The 25,770-nt window shown below is 40.2% G+C and overlaps 2 protein-coding genes across 4 annotated transcripts; one reads left to right on the forward strand and one right to left on the reverse strand.

The window, feature by feature from the left end:
- The first annotated feature begins 1,254 nt into the window (after nt 1-1,254).
- LOC310954230 (sorting nexin-14-like) lies at nt 1,255-17,360 on the forward strand. Of its 3 annotated transcripts, XM_083923599.1 has the most exons (31): nt 1,255-1,498; nt 1,656-1,837; nt 1,944-2,064; nt 2,343-2,416; nt 2,919-2,997; nt 3,089-3,132; nt 3,240-3,327; nt 3,418-3,502; nt 3,596-3,752; nt 3,934-4,009; nt 4,230-4,274; nt 4,378-4,458; nt 4,765-4,879; nt 5,376-5,531; nt 5,642-5,766; nt 6,443-6,501; nt 7,007-7,033; nt 7,869-8,015; nt 8,707-8,839; nt 9,885-10,071; nt 10,544-10,627; nt 10,887-10,987; nt 12,389-12,500; nt 12,687-12,727; nt 13,615-13,734; nt 14,035-14,158; nt 14,856-15,020; nt 15,116-15,211; nt 15,350-15,441; nt 16,625-16,681; nt 17,119-17,360. In XM_083923599.1, the coding sequence occupies exons 2-31, from the start codon at nt 1,701-1,703 to the stop codon at nt 17,158-17,160; spliced, it is 2,970 nt and encodes a 989-aa protein (XP_083779725.1). In that variant the 5' UTR covers nt 1,255-1,498; nt 1,656-1,700; the 3' UTR covers nt 17,161-17,360. The 3 variants fall into 3 exon arrangements, with proteins under 3 accessions (XP_083779725.1, XP_083779727.1, XP_083779726.1); XM_083923601.1 differs by lacking the exon at nt 7,869-8,015; XM_083923600.1 differs by lacking the exon at nt 7,007-7,033.
- Nucleotides 17,361-18,361: 1,001 nt separating this feature from the next.
- Nucleotides 18,362-23,272, reverse strand: LOC310955183 (snake venom 5'-nucleotidase-like). Its single transcript, XM_083924951.1, has 9 exons — nt 22,928-23,272; nt 22,572-22,794; nt 22,209-22,397; nt 21,737-21,934; nt 21,389-21,543; nt 20,966-21,074; nt 20,724-20,873; nt 20,010-20,210; nt 18,362-18,927 (listed from the first exon to the last, which is right to left on the reverse strand). The coding sequence occupies exons 1-9, from the start codon at nt 23,267-23,269 to the stop codon at nt 18,770-18,772; spliced, it is 1,725 nt and encodes a 574-aa protein (XP_083781077.1). The 5' UTR covers nt 23,270-23,272; the 3' UTR covers nt 18,362-18,769.
- Nucleotides 23,273-25,770: the final 2,498 nt, after the last annotated feature.

Raw genomic sequence — 25,770 nt, forward strand, 5'->3', positions numbered from 1 at the left:
GGGGACGTATGGCTGCTCTATATAATGCAGAGTGGACCTTCAATTTTTATATTCCAAGAGAACAAAGTGGGTCAAACTTAACTGTCTTGTATACAGTATAAACATGGCAAGCAGGGCCATAATTACTTCCTTAGCTGCCCCTGATCCTCCAAACAGTCAAAGATGCTCAACACCCGCGGTTCTGAATCTGCAGGTAACCATAGCAACAGTACGGCTGTGGCTACTACCGCTGAACTAATTAGCCCAAGATAGTTAACGTTAGCACGAACTAAAACGGTGAATTTTCCGCTTCTATGTGTAGTTTTCTTTGGTAAGTTATTAACCATGTCGTGATATTAACGCGAGTGCACGTCGAGTCCGTTATTTAACAAAATGAGTCATTTTGTACATATTTGAAAAACGCCTCGCCCATTTCCGCCTCGGCTCTTAAACTAGGACAACTAACGTTAGTCTGTCGTGTATTGTGTTGTATTTGTTGAGGTAATATGCAGCTGATATAGCCTGCATGTGTCTTTATGGCAAGCGGTTTTAACATTTAATCGCTAGACTGATGTATTGCCGATATCCTTAATTCAAATATTCTTAGTCAAAAGAACATTTCAGATATCCACAACGTCATTCATTGTACACATGACGTCACTTTTGCCATTCATGTGTATTGGGCTTTCTCAATTCTAGATATCCACTCCCATTTCAGAGATCTGCAATATAATTGTTAATTATAATTTTAATATCAGATGAGATATCCCAAATGAAAATCCATTCCAGATATCCATAATGTAATTTTGACTATTCAAAATACATTCTGACTAGTAAAAATATAACGGATATATGCAACTGCAATTTTACTAAGAGTGTTCATTCCTATATATCTCAAAATGTAATTGTGGATATCTAGAATTGAAAGCCCAATACACATGAATAGCAAAAGTGACGTCATTTGTACTAATCAGAATGATGTTGTGGATATCTGAAAGGATATAAATGTAGATAGGAAGAATGTCGTTCTGGATATCTTTCATTATCATTCGGACTTGTAAGAATTCAATTTTGACTAGGAGAAATGGTAATATGGACATATACATTGTAATTACAGATAGGCGTGTGATTTGATTAAATGTAAAAACCGCTTGCCATGGTTTTTTCCTGTAAACTACAGTCGCCACTGTTAGGATCCACGCTGCTGCTGTGAGCGCAGCGGAGGTGACATCACGCGTCTCCAGCGCTGACACCCAGGCAGCAAACGTCGCCCCTGAAATAGACAGAAATGACAGCTAGGGCGCCGCAGCCATTTGCATCAGAGTTTTAGGACGGCCTCTGCACAGATGCTGCTGTGTAATTACCTTTAATCCTGCTGGGGCTTACAGCTGTGTACGGCACCTCGCATCTCCTACTACTGATCCTATAAACAACCTGCGCATTTATTCTGCAAATTCATGATGGTGTCGCTGCTGGACTACAATGAAAAATGGCCCTTAACATTCACCGTACACTTACAGTAAGTGCTGCAGTCGGTAAATAAAGTCACTTACACACCCTGCTTTGTATGTTAAGTAAAGAAGTGGCAAGAAATTGCATGGTTTTGGATGTGACGCTGTTATGTCGCCGCTGCACGCCCCCGACAGTCGCTCCATGATGTCTTCTTTATTCTGCAGTGAAATGCAATAGGCTGCATGTGAGTATTCTCACCAAAAGCGACGATGGGATGCATACGGGCTTGTCTGCAGAGAATAAGACGCAGGGTGAAGCTGGAGCGGTTCAGAGAGCTGGGCCGACAGTATCCAGTCTTCTGCTTTCTGCTGCTGGTCCTGCTGCTGTCTACTGTGCTTTTAAACAAGTAAGCCCAAACACTGCTCCAATCAGTGTTACTATGTGACGTCCCAGTTATATATTCCCTTTATATTCTGAGATGATTTGCTCATATATTTCTCCTGTTTTGACAGATATATTCACATTATGATGGTGTTTTGGTCCTTCCTGGCTGGAGTGGTCACTTTCTACTGCTCTCTTGGGCCTGAGTCTCTGCTGCCCAACGTCTTGGTCTCCATCCGACCAAAAACCAAGGTACCTCAGAAAAACAAGACTTTTTGAATAGAGTTGTTTGATACTGACATAATACAATTCCACATTATTTGTGACTCTGTGCCTTGATTATAACTATTTGACAATATCTTTGTTGTGTCTTTTAATGAGTTTACATTTAAATCTCTTTCTTGAGATTTGGACTGTATTTTTTAATAGATTGGACGCAGAATTCCCTTTTTTGAAGCACACTGCGGTGAATGATGGATCCGATTTCTGTGAAAACGGTTAATCCACAGTATTTTAACTTTCTGTTGCAGTCGTACCAACAGGAGCTGTTTCCACTTGGCCACAGCTGCGCCGTTTGTGGAAAAATCAAATGCAAAAGGCACAGGTAAGATACCTGGTTATGTTGTGGTGCAGTGGTAGCCGAGGAGGGGGCTGTAATGTGGTTTTTTTTATGAACCTTATCATTTGTGTCAACAGCAGTTATGCTGATAAGGTAAACTCGGCAAACACCTAAGGTCACTCCAAAGATCTAGATATTCTCGATGACCATTTATATTAGCATGCTACTGCATGTTATGATTTTACTTGTGTTAGCAACAGACAGGGTGAAAATCAATCAGAATTATCCATTTTCATTTATTTTCATTTGGAAGCAAACACAAGATAAACTCAAGGAAAGAGTTATCTGGATTCATTAAATAAGAGACGTTTTATATAATTCTGCCTCAATCTTGTTGTATTGGGTTTGTCAACATACACTCAATGTGCTCATTCATACAATGTTGTTTATCAAGTTATGGAAGATGTTACTGTGCCATCTAGTGTTCAGAAAGGATTCTTGTGATATCCTTTGCATAATATTGTTTTCTTTTTCAATTTACTGATAGACCGACTTTATTACTGGAAAACTATCAACCATGGCTTGATCTGAAAGTTCCCTCTAAGGTGGATGCTTCTCTTTCAGAGGTAATGGATTAAATTTATTAAAATAAATCTTATTGAATAATACAAACCAAGTTATCTCATAATCCAGTTCTGTTTGTTTTTTTGATTCAAGATTCTGGAGCTGGTTCTTGAAAATTTTGTGTATCCTTGGTATAGGTAAGCCATTTTTCTGTATTTTTTGCAATGCCTGTCGTAATGCAAAGTGAGGTGGCATACTGTGTTATATGCAGCGGCAGTTGTGACTGTAGAGTGTTTCTTTTCAGAGACATCACGGATGATGAGGCGTTCGTGGACGAGCTCAGAGTGACTTTGCGCTTCTTTGCAGCTGTGTTGGTCCGCCGAACCCAGAAGGTGACACATGAGACTGTACCAAGTTCAAATCTTGGGATGCTGATTGACTGAATATTCATTCTTTTTTTATATATATTTTTTCCCTCTCAGGTGGATGTGGCATCCCTCATCACACAGAAGCTTCTGAAAGTTTCCATGAAACACATTGAAATAATAAGCAAAGCAAGACAGAAAGGTATTTCAGATACTGTATGCATCACCCAGTGAGTCTTTGTGACTTTGTGTTCACCATTTAAAAAAAAGCAAACAGCCAACCTCTCTCCTGTAGTAAAGAACGCAGAATATCTTCAACAAGCCGCCCTTGAAGAATACGGTCCTGACCTCCATGTAGCCCTTCGCAGTCGCAGGGATGAGCTCCTCTATCTCAGGAAGCTGACTGAGATGCTCTTCCCTTATATCCTGCCTCCTAAGGCTACAGACTGCAGGTACAGTAACTGTAATGCTGTAGGAATAAGTGTGGCACACAACATCACACCATCAGTGTACGTAATTATCCCCTTAAGAGAAAGCCTGACAGCACTGACACTATACAAAAGTAGATAAGGATCATTCTTTACTCTATCATTTTTCTTATTTCCTGCTGCCTTATCTCCTCACTCTTCTCAGATCTCTTACTCTCCTGATAAGAGAAGTCTTGGCTGGTTCTGTTTTCCTTCCTTCAATGGACTACTTGGCTGATCCTGTGAGTGTAGACACATTAAGGGCCAGTTTTCTGAATCCAAAACAGTTGTCACTTAAAGCCCTCTGCTGATACACTTCATTAGTCTAACTACCGATTTGTATTTAATAATGTAGTATGTCAATAAATGTTACTTACCATGACCATGCAAATGAAAGACATAAGACAAAGAAGAAGTGTGTTTTCAGATCATCAAAAGTACTAACAGTGCTCTTTTTTTCAGGACACAGTGAATCATTTACTTTTGATATTCATCGAAAACTCCCCAGTAAGTAAATGTTGAACTGTGAACAGGCAGATCCATTTGCAGTCTAAACATATCGCTGTAGTGTATGTAATTTGTGGGTGAATAACCTGTCTCGCCCCTCCAGCCTGAAAAAGCCACAGAGCCCACTTCAACGTTGGTCCCTTTCCTGCAAAAGTACTCTGATATTCGCAACAAAAAGCCCTCTGTAAGTGGTTCCTCTTATCCAGGTGAATGTAATAATGACGTGATTCTTAAAATGTTTGAACTGCAGACAGCCTCTGATCATATAAAATCAAAACAGATACTGTAAGTACCACCCCTCAACAAGCCACCAGAAATTGTTTGTAATAATAACATATTATCTAGTACAGGCTGTCATCACAATATGCAGACTCAGTGTGTTTTAGCTCAGTACATCAGGTCTCACCGACCTTACTGAACTATTTAAAGACCACTACCTTTGTTTACTGTGATCTCTGTTGTGTGTTTCACTACTGTTCTCTCTCATCAGGTGCTGAAGCTGGAGTTGAGGGAAATCAGGGAACAGCAAGACCTTCTCTTTCGTTTTATGAACTTCCTGAAGCAAGAAGGGGCAGTTCACGTGCTCCAGTTCTGCCTCGCAGTCGGTAAGCATGTCCCAAACCTTTCAGATGGTTTCAACCGATTCACTGGCTGCTCTTACACGCATGGAGTAACCTAGCTATTCACCAGTCAAGCCGCCACCACCAATGGGACGAACATCACCCGAAATTCAGGGTTTTAAAATGCTCTTCAAAATAAGTTAAACGACCCCGGATAAGCGGTTGAAGATGACATGATGAGATGAGATGAGATGAGATGAGATGAGACTTAAGGAGTGTAGGTAATCTTGTTCTTCCTTGATTTTTGGTTTCATTACTTGTGATTTGTAGTAGTTGCAATGTCAGCCATTATCTCTGCAGTAGAGGGTAAATAGAAACGGCCCTGCTCTAGCTCATCTCTCGACACACTCAGTCAGTCTGAAAACATCAGAAAAACACACCTGAGAACGTCCATATACTTGACAGTCATGCATAAATGTGATTCATACTTAAAAGTCTTTACCTGATGAGACTGAGCTCTCCGACTCTTTTAACTTCTCAGAGGAATTCAACGACAGGATACTGTGCCCGGAGCTGTCTCACACAGAGAAGATGATGCTTCATGAGGAGGTAAAGAAGATCTACGAGACGTACTGTTTGGATGAGAGCGTCGACAAGATCCGCTTCGACCCCTTCATAGTGGAAGAAATACGCAACAGTATGTCAATCACCAACATTACACTTTCTCAGAGAGGGGCATATAGTTACCTACTTGGACCAGTGTTTATGCTCTTAACATGCATGTGTGTTTTTTGTCGAACTTCCCAGTCGCAGAGGGCCCGTTTGCAGAGGTGGTGAAACTGCAGACCATGAGGTGTTTGTTTGAAGCCTATGAGCACGTCCTGTCCCTCCTGGAAAATGTTTTCACCCCCATGTTCTGTCATAGTGACGAGGTTAGCGTCTACACCACCAAATGAATCACTCAACACACTTTCACCCAGCTTGACAACACATGCCTGAGGCTCAGCCCAACTGATCAATCCAATCTTCCACATATGTATTGCATTTCTGTGTGTTTTGATTTCATACAGTCTTTTCAAAATATGACTGTTTTTGCACTAAATACACATTACACTAGATGTTAATATCCTCAATGATTAGAATTTTGTTTTTGTCAGATGTTTATTTGGAACTCACGGACTCTCCTGCACTATCCTCTTTCGATCTCTCAGCCACCAACCACTATCGGCCATGTCATCATTACCAGACGCGCAACTGGCCAATGAGCTGACACTGGCATTATGCCAAGCTGCCAAGCCGAATTTCACCCCTCAGAGGCCGTTTCATTGAATACAGCTGGGTGGACCAGCAATTGTCCCCAGCAGGCCACTGCCCTGCATGAATAGTGTGTCTGGAAAATAAATATATTATCTGATTTGTTGCCACTCCTGTTCCTGCTCCAAATTAAACAGTCATGATTATTATTAAGACATAAAGAGGTCACTCCTTACATTCAGCCATATGTTTCTTTAATGTCGCTTATATACTGTCCCAGCATTTGCATAATGCTGTTTATGGTTGACCTGTAATTTACAAACCTTCTTTGGCTCTTTCCATGTCATTCCCCAGTACTTCCGACAGCTTCTCAGAGGGGCAGAGTCCCCTGCCAGGAATTCCAGGATGAGCAGGTAGGTTTCACTAATTTTTGTGTTAATTTGTAACAATATAAACTTGACCATAATGTTTCCATTATATTGATTCTTCAGTATTTGACAGATTGTACAGGTGACTTTTGATAATCTAGCCAAAACATATAGTGCCTCACTGGTAGTTAATTGTTTACGCAGAAAATGAACTGCTATGTCTGCACCAACATGCAACCCAAGTTCCTTTAATTTCTTCACTAATAATGTAGCTAAAAACATTTTCTCAATGTCCACAACTCTCTGTATCTCAGTAGCCACTGCAGCATGAAGGCATAAATATAAATATGAATTCACTTAGAGTTTTGTCCTAATGCAGCCTAAAATAAGTTGTAAATCAGCAATTAAAAAAAATGTTTTTCTTACGTTGCATTATAATGAAACTTAAATAAGAAGTGAAAAGAGATCAACTGTCATGTTTCTATCATGGGGTGTGGTGTGTATGCGGCCACAGGGCCCTACCACTAACTCCTTGTGCATATTGTTCCAGAAATAGCCTGAGTTTGGATGACATTCGGTGAGTATAAGGCATCAGTGTGCTGATCAAAACAGTGGCTGGCTGAGCAGTGCTGCTGCACGCAAGATACAAATGACACTTCATTGTTGCCTGACGTGCTGCCTTTTTAACAAATCCACTGTGCTCTGGGCCTGCTGCAATCAGGGCTTCAGTTCAATGAGCACTAGTCATTAATATGATAATGATATATACGCATTTGATTTGGTGGCTGTGCTGTAAATATAAATGGAAGAATATTGAGAAAAGTGCCCGTATCATGTTACTCATATGTTAATCAAGCTAATCAAGAGTGATGCTGCCGAACATGTGATATCGATTTTTATTTTTGGATGATTCAGGTTTTGTTTTGAATGATTTTATTGTTAAAATGTTCAAACTTTGGATTTCCCCGCTTCCAAAAAGAAAAACATACACATTACAAATTAATTTATCAGGGGAACTTCGAGAGGAATGTTGGTTGATTTTCGTTTTCTGTTTTTTTTTCTCACCTGGTTAAGAAATCAATCTTGTTATGAAGGCAGTTTTCAAAGCAGCATGACATATGCCACTCAAAGAAGATAAATGAGGTAGCAGATAATGGCTCCCATTGGCACTCCATTCGTAAACTCTGACCACCTACAAGCCTAAACTCCCTCCATGTCTGCAATTCAGTAACCCCCCTTCCACTCTGCCCGTCTGTATGCTTGTTACTCCATATATGTATTGCCACCACCGTGCTGTGTCTGTGACTGTATGTCCACTCTGATTCTGCAACCACCATACTGCCTGCCCTGGTATGATCCACGGTCCTCACCCTCCTCTTGCCCGCGGGGGCGTGACCCTGTTCTGCTTATAGTTCCTGGGACTGGAGCCCCGAGTCCCCGTCCTCAATGTTCACCGCCTCTGGCAGCTCTTCACCTGCATCTTTTAACTCCCTCCATGCCCAGTCCACGTTCACAACTTTCCCATACGGCTCGCTCTCCCACCGCCACTCATCACCCAAGTAAGTCAGGGTCCATCCGTGTGTCACAGACTGCTCGCTGTGAAGTCATGCTGTCCCCTCCGTGACCCCAGTCCCAGCCAGACGCCTGCATGGTGTGACTGATGCATGGAATTCTGTTTTTATTTGTCCTGTGTCCTCCAACTTTGTTGTGTTGTTTAGGCTGAAGATTCGCCTGTTGTTTTTGACAATGCAGTGAATTTTCAATGTTCAGTGTCTTGTGCATTGGGTACATCACCATGTGTCACACAGTGATTTTTTATTTCACTTAATCTAAGAGAGCACTCACACAGAGCATATGTGATGTTATGTGTCTTCTCTGGGCGACAAGTAACTGATTACACAGTATTTTTGCAATAATTTAAATTTGTGATCCCCTTCAAACCATTCATCTGTTCATGAAATCACTGCTGTGTGCTGTGTTTTCTTTTGGCTCTGCAGCACTTTTACAACGAACAAGGCATTTTATTTTGAGATGGCTGCAAAGTGACATTTTGGCTTTGGGTTTGGCTACCTTAGCGTTTTCTCTCCATTGTACAGTTATACCAATGCAGTACGTCGCTCCTTGCTTCCCCTCCTTCTGTCCTCTACGGATCCTTCCCCGTCTTCTCTCTCAAGCTGCATGTGCTTTGCTGAAGCCATGCGCATCTCCTCCATTACACATTGTTTAATAACCTCCCTGTTTGGCCTGCAGGAACACGTCAAAGAGGGGCGAGTCCTTTGGGATCAGCCGCATTGGCAGTAAGATCAAAGGAGTGTTCAAGAGCACAACCATGGAGGGGGCCATGCTGCCATCCCATGGACTGGTGGAGGGAGAGGACGATATGGTGAGGCTGATCTAAAAGTATTCCAAACACTCGTTTCTAGATGATTTACTGTGTGTTTTCATAAATGGACAATAGTTTCAGTAAGATAGTTTTTCTCCTTCAGGTTTAAAGACAGATCAAATTGTCTTGTGTGTTCTCCTCATATTTACAGATTTGATTCATGTAAACTTTAAAACAATAGATAATAACAGTAATTACAAGAAAATCTAAGGAAAAAGTCAAATTCAAGCTGAAATACTATTCTACACTGTCACTATAGTTACCACATGGTGGCGTTGGTGAGTAAAGAAAGGAGCGCCACAGATGTGTTCACTCCGGAGTTTTTTTTCCCATTTTGATGAGATCAGAGGTTTTTGTCTAAGATCACTGCCGTTTGGATTCCAAAGATATTCACATGATTCCAGAAAATAATAATGCTGTTCTGAAGAGCCAGTTGATCTTAAAAGTTTATAGGGTTTCCCACAATTTTATTACCCTGCTTGCCTAGTTTGAAAAAAACATTCCCTGCACATCATCAAATACATGATATACATATATTTGTCCAAAGCTCCACTGAAAGCTTGTCTGCACAGTGTGAGTTTTCATCCTGAATTGACAGATGGTTGTGTGGAGTTCAAGTATTTCAGTATCTAATCACATATGAGACCAATTAGAGAAATTACTAAACATCTGCTTTGGTTGAGAGAGTGTAACTGGTGTCTTTTGTGATTATAGTTCTGACATTATAACTTATTTTATTATATATTGTGATATATAGATATAATGACCTGTTTTTCAGAACTGGTACAGTAAAACAAGAAATACTGTGTTTTACTTTTTACTTTTTTTTACATTTTCCTTATTTGTGGCTGAGCCTCAGCCAACCTTTGTTTTTAAAGACTTATTCAATTTACAGATAGGTGTGCACTGTATGTTAAGTGATTTACAAAGGTGAGGTAATGAACCCATAATAATCAGAACTCGAAGAACAAAAGAAATCTAAACTCTAAGGAGAGACTGGATTTCTCTACTTGACCTTAACCTCTCCCACTTCCTTCCATTCTAGGTGGAGGAAGCCATGATGGTGCTGGAGGATGACTCCCCCATGGAGGCTGCTTCCACCCCCAGCACCCCCCGAAACCTCTCAGCCTGGAACATCACCATCCCATACATCGATTTCTATGACGACGATGTGAAGAGGGAGAGGATTCCTGTGTTCTGTATCGATGTAGAGCGCAATGACCGGAAGGCAGGTGAGGCTTAACAGACCCGTCCTTCTGCCTCACTTACTGTCATCAGAGAGCAGTCATTCTGCTTTGCTGCATGACATTTTAGAATAAGCTGGGGTGTACTTTTTACTTTAGGTATATGTTTGTGCAAATACTTTTGTACTTTTACTTAAGTATGATTTTGCATGTGGGACTTTATTTGTGTATTTGTACTTCTTCCATCACATCCTGTATAATCTACAGATTTGCATTCAGAGTAAGAATTTTAACCAATAATTGTTCAAAGAAATATTTAAAGCCCCTGATATATTTAGGTGTAAATAAGCACCAATTAGTTTGGCTTAAAAACACTAATGAGGTACTGTTTATTAAGACTTTAAAGAGCAGTAAAACCACAATTTGTTTTAAAATCAAAATACATGACTGTTGAAATAGTTGCCTCTCACTGCCTGTCTAACTTCCTAATTCATCTTGTTTTCCCTGTTTTTGTCTGCAGTGGGACATGAGACTGAGCACTGGTCTGTGTACAGAAGATACCTGGAGTTCTACGTCCTTGAATCAAAGCTCACCGAGTTTCATGGTAAGGTTTCTGTTTGCATTAGAGGGCCTGTGCACTTTCCTTTTTCATTTATTGTCATACGGAAAGAATTTCCCACCAATTTGGCCTCACGGATTCCAGAGGATTCACAGAACATTTATTCCAAGCAAACCCTTTTTAGGAGTTTAATGGCCCTGTTGCATGACTTACAAACTTTGCAAGCTGTACAACTTTTATTTCCCCTTCAAAGTAAATGGAAGCTTGTTCTTTAAGTCATGTTATTCATTTTATATTTTTATAGGCTCCTTTCCAGATGCACAGTTGCCTTCAAAAAGAATTATCGGTCCCAAAAATTATGAGTTCCTCACATCGAAGCGGGAGGAGTTCCAGGAGTACCTCCAGGTAAATGTCTGAGATGAAAGGACACTTGTGTCTTTGCTGTGGAATTTCATAAGATAGATTTATGGCTCTGGAGATAAGCAAGCATTTAACAACAAACCTCTTATTATGTAATGTTCCTGCGCAGAGAGATCAAGATTATTGAAAAACTCCGTTAGGTGTGGGCTCATGTAATTGACAAGCAAATTAATTACTCACTTTTGAACATGTGCCAATTTCCCACGAGAAACTTGCCAATTCAAGTTAAACAAGTCCCACGTCTTCTCCATATAGTCATAGAATGGGATGGCTACAAACTGTTAATGTCCCTGACTCACTGCGTCTGGCTGAAGAGGCAGCACTCGAGTGACCAGACATCGAGATTAAATTGATCTGTCGCAATCTTGGAGCATTTGTTCAAGGAACACACCATACCGAGTTTCAGAAAATAACCTTTTAAAAGGGATCTTTCTGAAATTGTGAAGAACAAAGGGTACTGTAGTTTTGTCAGGACAGTTGACAGGGTTAATCACTGTTCTAAATTGAGAAGGAATTATCTTACTGTCTCATTTGGCTGTCATAAGGGCAGCTGCAGCTTTTCAAAACACAATTAAGACTCTTAGTTATAGTTTTTTCAGCAGTGCACTCAAGGACCCTCTTACAAAGATGTGAGACTGTCAAACCTTTATGCAGAAAAATGAAGAAAGTCACTTTCTTTTCACAACTGCAGATTGTTTGTATCCTGAGACTTTCAGCAGTAGACTCATAAATCCAAGATGTGTTCAAAATGGAGCGTTCTTGAGGGCAACAAGTAAAGATTTTTAAATGGTCTCTGCTCAGAGGTGCATCATCACCACAAGATTATGACTGTCAAAATAACAGACAAAGAGTCTACAGCCATGCCAGCAAGTCCTTGAAGCACAAAACACGAAGTACAGCTGAGGGAGATAGGAATGCCATTAGTTTTGCAGAAATTTGGTCATAAAAAAGTATTGGACCAGTTCAAATTTTTACCTCATGGTGGCCCTAGACGAAAATGGAAGGTGATTACCAAAGTAATTACAATTCATCCTGAGGGGGACATGAATGTTGGTACTAAATTTAATGGCAATCCATCTAGCAGTTGTAGACTGACAGGCCGACGTTGCCATCCGTAGAGCCATGCTGGCAGCATCTTAAACGCAGTCAAACACTTCACTGAGATAGAAAACTTATTTCAAAAGAAGTCTCGGCATGTTAATCAACATCTGTGACTGTTATGTGTCCCCACATCCACCCGAGTAATAAACTGAATGTGCCTTTGCTCAGCTTTTCTTTTATGGTATAATATATTTTAAAGCCAGAGCACTGATTCAAGGTCCTCTGTTGTTCCACTGCAGAAGAACACAATTTATAACAGAGTTTATTTACATGTTTTCTCTGTAGAAACTTCTGCAGCACCCGGAGCTGAGCAACAGTCAGCTCCTCGCCGACTTCCTGTCCCCTCATAGTATGGAGTCTCAGTTCCTGGACAAGATGTTACCTGACGTGAACCTGGGTACAGTATGACAGCGACAAAAACCAGCAAGATGGATTATGTTTGAACAGCAGATCACGTCAAACACACTGTGAAATTGTTTGAATAGCCTGACCTTGGGTCGCAGTGAAAAGATATTCTGAGTGTCAGACAGAAGCAAAATGTGACAGGGCCATTAATCACTAACAAAGTATTTATGTTTCACAGGGAAAATCATTAAGTCAGTTCCCAGCAAACTGATAAAAGAGGTAAGAAATGCATTACTAGTGGTGTGTGTGTATTGGTGTGTGTGGTCTGCTTTATTCTCTATCTCATCTTTCACATCACAGAAAAATGTAAGCAGTCACTTGGGGGTTTTCTTAGATCCTTAAAGGGATAGTTTGGCTATTTTGAGGTGGGGTTGTGATAAGTACATATTGATAGTCAGTGTGTTACCTACAACAGATGACGGTTAGCACACCGCGCATTTGGAGAAGCAGGCAGAGGTCCTGACACAGAAGCTAAGTAATGGACTCCGGTGGATGGGGACAGAAGCAAAACTTTTTTTCTCAGTTGAAGCTATATTTAGACATTTTTTGACACTTTACCTTTGCTATCCGACAGCACTCTCCTCCAGTTTCCACAAACGTTTCCCCTCTCTTTCTTTCAGCCATTTAGTCTCCCTCTGCAAAAGTCCGTAGGTATAATCCGTCTCATAAAGGGATTTCCTTTGCCATTCATTTTTATTTTATTGCATTTATTTATTTCAAAAACCACAGAAAGTCTGACTCAAACAGCTGGTCTGCAGCGAAATACAGTGCACGGCACAGCTGTGTAGGAATACGTTAAGAAAATGTAGTGCCAGAGGAAAGGGTAATCTGATGGCAAGGTAAAGGCATTCTAGATATAGCGCACACATAAACTGAAAGGATTTCTCTAGGTTGTTTTTTATTTAAGGTAACTCAAGAAAATTTCCTGCAGCTGCTGCCCCCCTCCACAGCAGCTTCTGTGACAGTACGTAAGCACCTCATACAGCCCCACTCCAAAAATGCCAAACTATCCCTTTAACAGTCCATTAAATATTTTTTATATGACAGAGAGAAACAATACTGTCATTGTAACCTATACAGATTATGTCCTGTTCGTTCTTTGTCAGAAAGGGCAGCATCTGGAGCCTTTCATCCAGTCCTTCTTCAATTCCTGTGAATCTCCGAAACCCAAACCCAGTCGCCCTGAGCTCACTATCCTGAGCCCCACATCGGAAAATGATAAAAAGGTTGGGTGTTCAAATTTTCTAACTTCCAAAGTTCATTCTCTTTCTCTCTTTCCGCAAGCCAAGAAACAACTCCAACTGTACAATTTCGAGTGAATTTGAAGTCCTCTCTGATGCTCAAATTTAGTTACTCTTAAGTGAAAAATCCCACAATCCAATAAAGCTTTACAGTTAAATTCTTAGAGAGCAAAGTTGTGTTGTGCCACTATACATAAATTTAGGAACTTGAATTGCGTTTTTTTTGCAATAACAGAGTAGTGATGTTAAAAAGACTTCAGTCTGATGTAAACCCCTCTCTCCCAGCTCTTTAACGACGTCTTCAAAAACAACGCCAACCGTTCAGAGATGACTGAGAAGAGACACAATCAAAATTACTTCATGGAAATGATCACTGTAGAAGGGCTGTATGACTACTTAATGTATGTGGGTAAGTAAGTTTTCCTGGACTTTTTATTCTGTATTGGGGTTTGTGTTGTTGTCCACGTTTTTCCAATCTTGTTTTTTATTTTTTATTTTTTTTTTACCAAGAATACACATAAGCTTGCATTTTATGAAGACCAAAATCTTAGCATTTCTACATTAAATTGGATCACATTTAATACAGTATGTCATGTAGAAATGGCAATAATTTATGAGCAGCTTGAACATGATATACACCATTACAGCAAAAACAAAAGCAGATGTCACATACACAGTTTAATATAACAGTACTGTAGCTAGCTGCAAGTAAAAACGCCATTCACATCATTATCTTTACAGAACATCTGCATTTTGATGAGGATTTTTGTTTATTTGAAAGATGCTGTTGCGTTTTAATTATGTAAAAAAAGAAAAAGAATGTAGTTAATGCATTTGAATAGCATTCAGACCTGTTAAATCTTGTAATTATGAATACATTATTTATATAGCACTGTTAAAAAACCAAGTAATAAACCACTTTACAGTAACCCAAGGAGTAACAAAAGTAAATCAAATACAGAACATAAGAGATATTCAAAAAAAAAAGACAGTAAACAGACATTGCTGCAAAACTGTATTAGAAGTAGGGGGCTGGTGTTCCCTCATCAATCACCACGTAAAGACCATTTTTCTCTCCCTCGCTCCTTCTTCTTCACGGTTATCAGGCCGAGTCGTCTTTCACATCCCCGACTGGCTGCACCACCTGCTCATGGGTGGCAGGATCCTGTTCAAGAACACACTGGAAGCCTACACAGACTACTACCTTCAGTGCAAACTGAACCAGGTGGTCCAGGAACACCGATTAGTTTCACTCATCACCCTGCTTAGAGGTAAGCTTGGAAAAACCAAAGAGAAAAAGTGTATTTCCCAGAATGTTGTTTAAACGTGCTTATTAAAAGAGGTGAAATGATCTTTGCCCTTCTAGACACAGTTTTCTGTGAGAGCAGTCTGCCCCGCTCGGCTCAAGACAAACAGAGGAGGGCGAAGAAGACATTTGAGCAGATGATGTCCTACATTCCAGGTATTCGTTTAGTTCTTTCAGGTGGTGTTTTGTAATTTTTGTAGACCAGCTTACTGTCAGTATTTCCACTTTCAAGACAAAAGTGCTGATGTGAGAAAAAGTAGAATCACAAGAAATTCATAAGCTGCTTATCTTTAGACTTTCTGGGGAAATGTATCGGAGAAGAGGCCAAGTATGAAGGAGTACGTCTCCTCTTCGATGGACTGCAGCAGCCAGTTCTCAACAAACAGGTACACACAGGACACAGACACACATCAGCATGAAGAACATATTCATTGTTATCAGCGTGTTTGTAGCCCAGGAACCACAGAAATCTCTGAGCTCATGTTTTGTTTGCTCTGACAGATACATCTGGTCCAATTCAGAAAGATTTCCAGGCGACCATACCCTGGCCGGGCCAATCACAACAGTTTATTTTGTCTGTCACTCAGTGCTAATTACTTGTTTCGTTGCACTGTTGGTTGTAGATCTATCCAATGTACACAGAGGTCTTCTGGTTGATGGCTGTTAATAATGCCCCTTGGAATAGGTTCCAGACTAACTCACATTTGCGATTTGTGTCTGGCGATGTCAGGCTACCATGTTTGTACTTCACTCATGGGGAAAATATTTGTTAAGACAGAAAAACGAAAAAAAACCTCCTCATACCTCGGCTCTGTGAGAGTGGTGAGTGAATCAACTCACTGCAGTCAGGTGTGTGTAGCACTGATTGGCTCTGATTAAGCCAATGTGCGGGGAGTTTTTATATAGACTGAGTCTCCAGTGCTCTGTGCTGACTCATTATCTCACCATCAGAGGTAGTGAGAGGTTCTCCCTGTGGCTTGTCAAGTTGTAATTTTACCCCTTTCTTATCGATGAAAAAGATGTCTACCTGACAAAAGAGGTGATCGTAATTGTTCACATGTTCCGTTGTTGTCTGTTTTGTTTCAATGGAGCGTTTAGACCCTGCAATCATATTTTGAAAGGGTGTTACGTCAGACTTAACAGCCGGATAAACACCAACTCTGAACTTTGTGTGGATTTGATGTCAATTGCCTGTTTCCCAGTGTATAACTAGGGGTGCTAGAGAGTTTGTTGTGACTCCCGCCTTTTGGGTTATCAAATGTCTCCAGGGCAGCCTTTGCCTTTTGTTACACGTTTTCTGGGTCTCCTGGACAATTTTGGTTTTGAGTCAGCTGCTTGGCAGCGGCGGTTTAGTTTAACATCTTAGTGCTCTATACAGTTTTGTTGTTTTTTTCTTCCCTTTCCTTCCTATCGCTATTGCGATTTTGTGGTTATCCCTCTGGGATAACTTTGAGACACACCTGGGTCCGCACCTGCATCCCAACACGCCCTCCTCTTTCCTGACAGCTGTATTTAAAGATAACTGGCATTAATGCTTTTCATCCTCTTCCTGCTTTTGGCCTTTCTCAGCTGACATACGTGCTGCTGGACATCGCCATTCAAGAACTTTTTCCTGAGCTGAACAAGGTAAACAGATTATCTATACCTTATCTTATTCTTTGCACCTTGAAAAAAGTTTAGATTTCTTCATATCTTCCCCCAGATAGATTTATTTGTTTCAGGTGTCTTATTAGAAATCAGAAGGCAGAAATAACAAGCTTACGTTTCAGGCAACTGATAGTTTGTGGTTCCATAGATGGAAGTCTGATTCAATTCTCTCAGTGCATATGTGATACTTGAGTTATACTGTATTGCAGATTTTTGAGGGTTCTTGGATGTATTATTTTCCTGTGAAATTATGTACAAAGGTATTACAGTTATAAAATGTACCATATTTTCATTAACATCAATTTGAATAATCACATTAACTACATATATACTGTATAAAATGGAAGACCTAAAGTATTTGACAACAAAGTACATGTATTTTAGTTTTACACTGTTTTTCTTTTTTTTTTCTTCAGCAGGTACAGAAGGAGACCTCTGTGATGGCTCCATGGATGTAAAATGAACACTTCAATGGACATAAGTCTACATGCTTATATTAAACTAAGCCTGAACACCTGCAGAGACTTACCTTGGTTCAAATATCTGAAACTAACATGTGGATCACATGTAAGTAAATGACGTGGATACATACCACAGCAAGAGGAGGAAACCCAAGGCTTCTCCTGCTCTGTTTTATTTACTTTGCTTAATAAATTATGAAAATAAATGACATAACCGTGGCCCTTGTTTAATAAGCCTTAACTATGAAAGCCAACAGGCAAGTGTGCATCTGTTTGACAGCTGCAGTTGATTGTATTAAACCTTAAGAGTTACTTTTTTCTTCTATTTCACACTGACACTGAACAAATGAGAACTGCTGTAAAACACCTCACATTATAGCCTTTTACGCCTCTAATTATAAAAGTGGTCACTGTGGGTCTCAGTTGTAGGCTGTTCCCGGGAAGTCGCAATCCATTGTTAGACAGACGTGATAACGTTATAGTTTTTCCATTTTCCAATTAAAAAACAAACTTATCATGATGTGTAAAACAATTAGGCGACTGTTTTAAAATGTTACTTTAATCATTTAGGCCAGAAGTGATATTTAACCACAGCATGGAACACAAATATGTAGAAGAATGGCTGTAGAGGTCATCAAGATACATTTTATTATTTCAGCCTGGTGGACATTTAGATTTGGCTTCATTTTAACTGCAGTCAAAATGAGAAATGTGGAAAATCATACACAGCACACAGTCTATAATCTGTTAAGCCTCCAACAGCTAATTGTGTTAAATCTTTTGTGTGATGCTTGATGTTGTAATTGATATTTGCATGAGCAGCTTTCACGATTTAGAGCATTCAGTTTTTATCAGTATTTTTATATTGGTAGCAGAAACGTAGCCCTTTCCCCATGCGGCTGTTTGGTGTGTTGCTACATGTTGCCTAGCAACACAGACAACAGGAATTATATAGTCAAGGTAGGCCAACTATTCATTTTAAAAGTTCACTTCAGGCTTTAGTAAGTTTTATAAACTAAAGTACTGCAGCAGGACAATTTAAACATTCCTAAGGGACTGTTTTATAAATTATGTAAAACAATCCAAACAATAATGTAATACATAATTAATCATTTAAAACACATTTGTCAACAAAGATTCAATTAAGAGGATTAACAGCAGTACTGGTAGTTCAATATATATTCATGACACATTCTGGTGACAATTAATTTTTTTAATATGCATAAAACACCTGAGAAAGTGCCTTCCTTCAGCTCTTTTAGATTGACAAGAAAAAAATACATTCCTACCAAAATGATTTCCATGCAATTTAAGTAGCCTAATAATATCCAATATATATTTACTGTTTTCATATTTAGAGTTCAGTTCATTCAGTTGTAACATAGGCACACGTGTGAAATATTTTATTATACAGAATTCCTGTTGTCCCCAGTTCATATAATCAGCCGTTTAAATCACTGAGTGACAGAATCTATCCGGAGGAGACGGAGGCTGCAATCCGTGTTCTCCTTGAAGGCAGTGAGATGGAAAGGCAGATCCCAGAGGAGTTCACAAGCAGCCAAACGTGCCTCAGTTTATCACACTTTCCCAGAGTGTACAAAGCCAATCAGAGTGTCAGGGACGGACATAAACCCAGCAGCAACAAACCAAGGCTGTAGGCTTGAATGGCAGGTGAGTTGCTGAACGTGATCCGGCCTTCCACTGCTGGGTACACACGCTTCATGTCAGAGATGTATTTGGAAAAAACAGAAATGTCCATGTCACCTGCAAGAGGCGGGAAAATGATCACTTAGTTAGTATTTGGTGGGTGTTATGATCATTTCCTAATGGAGTTGGATCTCCTTGCTGCCCATGCTTAAAAACACCCGTTCTCTATTTTTACAGTGTTATAACATCTGTGAAGCAGCTGCAGAGCAATTTAAAAAAAACGCATCTGCTTTTGCTGAAACATTCCCACCAGAGTGAGTTTAAATATGTTCACTAAAAGGTGACCTCTTTAAATGAGCGGACAGGGACTCTTGCCTAAAATCTGATCACTGATGGACGGACTGCAACCCGCTGTGTCTTTTATAGCACAGCTGCAGTCGTAATGATCCTGCATTAATTTGAAGTGAGTGACATAAAGTGAGGCATTTCAATGTGTAGATGAAAGAGGGGAATCCAAGGCAAAACTGTAATCTTATTTTTTGCAGAGCAGGAAAATACAAAAAAACAAGAATAAGGGTCTACAGACATGCTAATGGCTTTGTGAGGCTGTATTTAGCACATAGCCTTAAAGTGGTCCTTTGAGCAAATGCTAACATAAGGATGCTAACATGCTACAATAACAATGCTAATGTCAAGCTGGTGTTTACCATGCTCATCATCTTTGACTAGCGTGCTAGCATTTAATAAAAACACCAAGTAGAACTAAGGCGGATAGGAATGCCATCAGTTTTGATAGTATTGAGACATAAACCAAAGTGCTGGACAAATTCAAATGTTTAGTTAGACATCGGTTGTTGAGACCTTTCCGTCTGGAGCAAAGTAGTAGATGGACTGACCAACAATTCGTCAATGTAATCGGGGCCATGCTTGGGTGAAATTTGCGCGGGTGCAACACGTTTCAAGCTTGCCGCTCCTCCCGAAGCAACATCCTGCCTTTCAGAACTTTTTGCACTGTTTGGCTTCCCCTCTTTCTTCTATGTGCTCTTACTGATCTGTTGAAACCTATTTATTAGTATTAAGAGGTGAAACTTAAAGGCAAATAAGACTTTATACATACAACTAAACAAATGTAACATTGAATTTAAAGTAAACGCTCATCCTATCTCACACACAATAACTGAAGCGCCTCTGCCGCCCACCTGTGTTATGCTTCAGTAACTCCTCCTTGACCATGGTAAAGCCATCACCTCCATCCACCATGTATGAAGACATGACCACAGTATACGTCTTCTCCAGGTCTAACGGTTCATACTTGGGCACACGGCACTCATTGCAGAGCATGGACACAGACTCTACACGCTGGTTAACTGGTTTGGAGAGGTCATACTGAACGTGAATGCCTAGAAATGCCAGAGAAAGAAATAGGGACAAGTTATGATTACTTAAGAGAAGGTTGTCCCCCTGTGGACATCAGTAACAAGTAAAACAATTAAAGGATCAGTGTGACATTTTGGGAAATACATTTTCTTGTCAGTCAAATGAAAAGAGTCACTCTGGTGTGTTTTAGTCGAAAATGATGCTACCAACAGCAGTCACTTATCTTAGCATAAAGTCTGGACATGGGGAAACAAATAACCTGGCCTCGCCTCTGTCCAAACATAAAATGCCTCCATCAGTATCTGGTATTACCACATTACCAACTAAAGTCCTCACCGCAGCAGCCTGGGTTTTACTTAGACCTTTGCTGCATGTCATCCCCCCTCTCTCTCTCCTTTCCTGTCAAATCTTGAGCTGTCCTGAGAAATAAAGGCCAAAAAAAAAATCTGACCAGTAACAGTTAATATTATTCTAGAGGACTGAATGGATGGATGGAACAGGTGTTGGTGGAGGAGCAAAGGGGCCAGACGACAGACCTGAGACTTGAAGAAATTCTCCAGACATGCTTCCATGTCTGTGAACGGAGTGTTCAAACGCCTTTTTCACTGTCAACCCCTTTATCTGGACCAAGTCAACGGTTCCTCCAAACGGTAAGACAGTAAGGACCTCCTCCATAGTTATGGAACCTAAAAGCGAGGGCAAATGTTATTTATGAAACTACAGCTGCAGCCAGTGCAAAGTGGCCTTTTTAATGAAGCACTCAGTGAAAGAAAAGCACCATTTTTGTAGCGCTCGTCTATAGCTGTCCGTATGGCCCCACTATTCAGCATACATATGCCCACATGATTCCACTGCAGCTCACTGGAATACTTTATATTGTGATAAATCTGGCAACACAAAAGAGGGGAAAAATTTATACAGCAGTTAAACTCTAATTCTCAGAAAGAGTTGCTTTCTTGTGCCTAAAGATTAGCTAAGTTGTATTTACAGTACGTCAGCCCCCTCCAAAGCTGCCAATTCCACAATTGAAAACCAGATGCTGAACATGCACAAGCAGGACCTGAGTTCACCCTTGTGTGGGTGTGTCTGTGTGTGTGAGTGTGTGTCTTTGGGGGTGGGGGTGGGAGGGGGTGTATTTACATGCGTCACAGTGGTTAAACTGAAAAACAGAGAGGGAGCAACTATGTCTGATAATTATTACCATAGCATCACAGATCAGGTTTCCAAGATTACACTCCCGAAATCGACACTCTTCGAACGTCCCATTGAGGTACACTAAGGTCTGTCCGACATACTGTGAGGAATACTGGGCCAAGTCTTCCTTCCACTTCTCAATGTCAGCCAAGACATCTGGGTCTGAGAGAGTTACAGAACAAATGTAAAGAAAGGATTTATGAAAACAAGAAACACAATTCATCTAGATGCATTAGGAATTTTTAAAATAATATCTACAAGAAGGAGTCCAAGCTGTTGTTTCAAGAGCTGTGTAAACATGATAAAAAAATTTCGGGCCATGTGTGATGACATTCAGGCTGCCATTGCAGTCTACCTTGAGGTATGCTGCGGTCCATTAGGATGGGGTTTCCAACTGCTTTTACCACATTCCCAGCCTCGTCAAAGGTAACTTTTAGATACCCAAGGTACTTCCCGAAGGCAAAGGCCTGGACCACCGGCACGTTTCTCCCATCATTAGACCTCACCATAAAAGGGTACGGACCTGCTGGCACTTCAGTGGATGGGGGTTTTCCTGCCAAGAAAGTTTGCAGTGAGTGCACCATTTCTCACTTCCTGTAACAGTGACGGTAAAACCATGCTTTTTTTTCTCTTGCAGATTTGAACTTATTTGTTGCATCTATGAAGCATCGTTTAAGTATCTGGATTATGCTAAAAAAGGCAGACATAAGAAAGCAGCTAAAAAACAGAAATACAAACTGTTAAACAGAGCACAGTTGCATGCACAGTTGTACACTTCAGCCACTACAATAGACCTGAACTGAACAAAATAGGATTAAAAAAAATACCAGTATAGAGGAATGTGTTGGTGTGTCCTCCAATAACAACGTCAATCCCTCTCACACGCCTGGCGATTTCTTGATCCACGTCAAAGCCAGAGTGGCCCAGAGCGATTATCTTATTATATCCCAGGGTTTCCAGCTTATCAACCTGAGCCTGAAGTGCATCCACCTCATCCTCAAACTTTAGGTGTGGACCTAACACACAGGGGTAAAAATGGGACTGAAAACCACACTGAAAAAATCTCCAGAGAGTGTTTTAAATGCAAGTTTCATTACATGATTGGTCAGAGCTTCATCCATGCTGGACTAGAGTTTAAACTGTGGCAAATAATACATACATATTTCATCAGTCAAAGAGTATACTTTTACCTGGCATGGATAAGAAGGGGGTCTCTGAAGTGGTGTAACCGACCACAGCCACTTTCTCTGAGCCCACATTGAAGACTGTGTAGGGCTGGTAGTAGCCGCTGAGTTTTGCGGCCAGACTCTGGTCAGGTTTTATGTTGGCACTCACTATAGAGCAGTTTACATTTTGCAGGAAGGGCTGGATCAGACCCTCAACTCCGTTGTCAAACTCGTGGTTTCCAAAAGCCTTTAATACAAAATAACTGTTAAACTCTGATTTTATCTAATCAAAAACGTACTCTACAGTCCTACTATTACAGCATCAAACGCCTACAAACAACCATATTCAGCGGTATCACCAACCACAGTTAAAAGATTACCATAGCATCATAGCCCAGTTTGTTCATGAAGTGCGCTGCTTCGGCTCCTTTATAGTAGTTGAACCAAACTGTACCCTGAAACTGGTCTCCAGCATCCAGAAACAACACGTTCTTCTCCCTTTTCCGGATCTCCGACACTTTAGTGAACCTCCTGGCGACCCCAGCGAAGCAAGGACCCCCAGCAGGACACTTCCCCGAGTCCTCGTTGGTCTCCTCGATCCGTGCATGGTTGTCGTTGGTGTGAAGCAGTGTCACCTCGAAAGTCGAAACTGTGTCCGAACAGTGTAAAAAGAGGCAGAGCGAGGTCAAGAGAGCGCACCGAAACGTCCACGCGCTCATCATGTAGCTGTGCGTAAAAGCGCACAGATGACGGAAGAATGTATAACAACACACACAAAAAAAAAAGGCGTGGGCTTTTGCTCAGAAGTAGGATGTGCTTAAGCAGAAGATGTCACAATAGGTTTGGGAATTCCCACCTGGAAAATGAGAAAAAAAGAGAGGAAAAGTCACCTGTTGGTCCATGCTTTCCCTAAATGTCTTCATGTTCTACAAGTAAGGGTTGAGCAGTTAATAAGAACAACGTTTTGGTTTCCAGGTTGGAAAAAAATGATTAGGTATTTATAAATGACAGACTATGTGCCAAAGGGGATGGGACCACTCTTGAACGTATCCCTGACATGTTCACCTTACACATTTCATTCATGTTTCTACACGTGCTCATGTTCTTTTACAATGTTACTATTGAAACGGTGCATCCACTTAACATTCCGGGCTGGCCTGTGTTAATATGTTATTGTTTGCATCAAAGCACTTGAGTAAATTAAAGCAAACACATATGGGGTAGTTCAGTTGTCTTTATTATCAGGTTTGAACTTTGTTAAAGTTTTGTTCCTTTGTTCATACTCACAGTTGTGTGTTCCTTTGCTTAGACCCACTATGCAGTCGTACTGTTTGGAAGGGACCAGCGTTTCCTAATTTATAAGGTGTTGGTGATGGGCCAAACACAGTAGAGCGTTATCTCTTCTGTATGACTCGTTTGGTGTTTGTTTTCTAAAGTAATGTGTGAAGATAACTTACCTTTAAGAAAAATATTTAGTGATTTGAATGAGCTTGTTAATGAGTCCAGAAATGTTGGTGGATTTATTTGTATTACTGTTACTGTGTAGTTTAACCTTCAATGTGATGGTACCGGCTGAATCTGCCCAAGTGTAAATTAAACACCCCATATAAATCAGTTGTTTTTTGTTTTTGTTTTTCTGTGGAGAGAAGATGTCTGAGCTGCCACTAACAATTTGTTACGTTTGCCTGTAAGTTTATGAATTATTTTTCTTGTACATTTTTGATGTATTTTGCCTGAGTTACACATATAATGGAGAGCACTTTAAATAAATATTCCGGGGAATTCAAGATATCTGCCTACCTACCAACTTCCTTGACATTTCAACTTGACTATTCTACCACCATTAAACACATCAACATTGAATAAAGGACTCTATGATGAGGACTCATGCAAAACCCTCCCCATGGGTTGTTGATATTTGGTGTGGAACCTCCCTTTTACATAGTATCTCAACTCAACCCTGTATTCAAGCCTTCTATGTTAACAGAACAATACTTTTTACAGACTCTATAATCTGATATGATATATGTAACTTCACCATAAGGTCTGTTGTGACTGCTATTAAAAATGCTGAAAACATGACCAGAGATGATAAAGTTAATATAAACATCCACATCTACTGTTTCCTTAAACTGCAGGAGACACGACGGCCGTCCCCTGTTGATGGCAAACCATGTTTCCTCATGGCATGTTTTCATAGCATGTAGTTTTCACCTTACAAGAAAAGTGTGAAATAAAATAACAGGAAAGACAATAGCATTTTTTTATTCATGTTTTTAGACAATCCCTGACAAATAAGTGTAGCTAATCAAAGACAGTGTTGACCTTGTTAATACCACAGAGACAATTCCAGGGTTTAACTGCTAAATGTATTAATTCTGTATTAACTGTCATTGCTTTTCATTTTGTTTCTTATTTAAATTTATATAGTCATGTATTCTTCTGTTATTGCTATTGTTTACTTGTTTGAGTTGTGTCTGCATTTATTGTATGTAACTCAGCATTGAAATAGAAGTCCCCCATCAATATGTTTTCCAAGGTTTTAAAAAAACAAACTATGACAAAGATGAAAGTTAAAAATTGAATTAACACCGCATCAATTCTTTCTCAGTTTTGACTTGTGATCATTTTTAAATAACAGATCATAATTTAGACCATTACCTTTCTATAATCCCTAATTTTCTTGTATTTTATTTGTATTTTTTTCTGGAATATGCGTCCATATGTGGAAAAACTTCTTCCATAGTCATTTTCAAAAAAAGCATCTGATATTATGTGTTGCATTTATTGAAATTGAGATCTATATGTTGCCGAGTTGTCTCTTCCATGAAGGAAGGAACCCCACACTCTGCAATCTGTGTGGAGTAAAAGTGGCCCCACTGGTTTCTCTCTTCTGTTGAATACAATGTGCGTCACCCAGCAGCACCCCGTAGTGGACAGACTCGGACTAAAGCACTAAAAGGTAATCAGGTTACTCAAAGACAAGCATTGTTGCTCCCAAATATGTTGTCCTCATTAATTTAATACATTAAAAGATGTACAGTCATGGTTGAAATGCCCTCATGAATAACAATCACTGAACTCATAACGAATGGTAAGGAAGCTTCATAAACACAGTACGATTTTTTTTTCCGCCTCAGTATTATTCCCTTTTTTTCTGTTTCCCTCTCTGGCTGTGTCCCCTGTTGGTCTCCCTGTGTTTGTGTTTTTGTCATTCCCCTCT

This window comes from Echiichthys vipera (assembly GCF_963691815.1).
Source record: "Echiichthys vipera genome assembly, chromosome: 12".
Classification (NCBI taxonomy): Eukaryota; Metazoa; Chordata; class Actinopteri; order Perciformes; family Trachinidae; genus Echiichthys; species Echiichthys vipera.